This window comes from Myotis davidii, unplaced genomic scaffold (genome assembly GCF_000327345.1).
Source record: "Myotis davidii unplaced genomic scaffold, ASM32734v1 scaffold1395, whole genome shotgun sequence".
NCBI classification, from domain to species: Eukaryota; Metazoa; Chordata; class Mammalia; order Chiroptera; family Vespertilionidae; genus Myotis; species Myotis davidii.
The window spans coordinates 307,262-308,447 of NW_006288604.1; the positions used below are offsets into that span (position 1 = coordinate 307,262).

The window sequence follows — 1,186 nt, forward strand, 5'->3', positions numbered from 1 at the left end:
AGATCCTGGGCAGCGGGTGGCCCGTGGCGCTGCACTCGAGCGTGACGCTCTCCCCGACCAGCACCTCCGTGTTCTGCGGCTGGATTACAAAAGTGGGTCGAGCTGTCACAATGAAACACAATGAATTAATCCCTCGAGTTCGGCATCCGTTGTTTCCTTGTTTTTCTGTGTTCATGCGACTCATTCTGTCTACTGACCTCTAAGCTACTGTCAAACAGACGCGACTTAATCACCTATTTTCCCGTCTTTGTTGTTGTTTTTTTAAAGAAATGCACAGAAAATAAAAGCGGCCCCTGCCCTGGGTCTCGTGAGGAGTGGGCCCATGAGCGAGGGGGGGTGAGTTCTTCTCCAAAAGGACAAGGCAGCAGAGCCTGGTTTGGGCTTTTCCTGAATCCGTTCTGTCACTCTGGCTAAGCCTCTCTACGGTTCTTATCGGTAAAGCACTGTTTTCAAAGTGTAGTTAGAACATCTACAACAGTAAGTTTCACAAGTTAAAACTACACTGAGACAGCCCTCGCCGATTTGACTCCGTGGCTAGAGCATCAGCCTGTGGACTGAAGGGTCCCGGGTTCGATTCCCCGTCGGGGCATAGGCCTAGGTTGTGGGCTCGATCCCCAGTGCGGGGCGTGCAGGAGGCAGCCAATCAACGATTCTCTCTCATCATTGATGTTTCTCTCTCTCCGCCTCGCCCTCCCCTCTGAAAGCAACAGAAAAATATTTTTAAAAACCGACACGTACATAAAGGTCTCATTCAATCGCTGTGTCATTTCTTCCGACCGACACCCTCGTCCAGGATCCCGGACCCAACATGACCTCATCGCTTGTTTACAAAGGTCGCGGCCACTCGCGTCCTCATTTCTCCGCTGACCATTCACACCAGAGGTGGGGATGTTTACGGACAAGCCGAGTGGCTCTTCTGAAAGAAGCTCCCAAAGTTCTGCATTTAACCCGCACCTGGCTCAGCGGTTTTGGCTTTTGTCCCCCAAGTCTGTGATAGCAACAGACTTGGGGGGCAAACCCTACACGTTCCCGAAAGGGGCCGGCGAAATGGATGTGTTCCAGCCTCTGCGACTCCCGGAGGCTTAGGAGTCAGGCTGCAATTACTCCTATAAATTGTCACTGAGCCCGGACGGCGTGGCTCAGTGGTTGAGCATCAACCTGTGAACCAGTCAGGACACAGGCCCAG

The 1,186-nt window shown here is 52.6% G+C and overlaps 1 protein-coding gene across 1 annotated transcript in view; it reads right to left on the reverse strand.

The window, feature by feature from the left end:
- PXDN (peroxidasin) overlaps window positions 1-1,186 on the reverse strand; it is a 70,215-nt gene that overhangs the window by 16,482 nt on the left and 52,547 nt on the right. Inside the window, 1 exon segment of the mRNA XM_015561791.1 lies at window positions 7-102. Coding sequence (XP_015417277.1) covers window positions 7-102 — 96 coding nt within the window.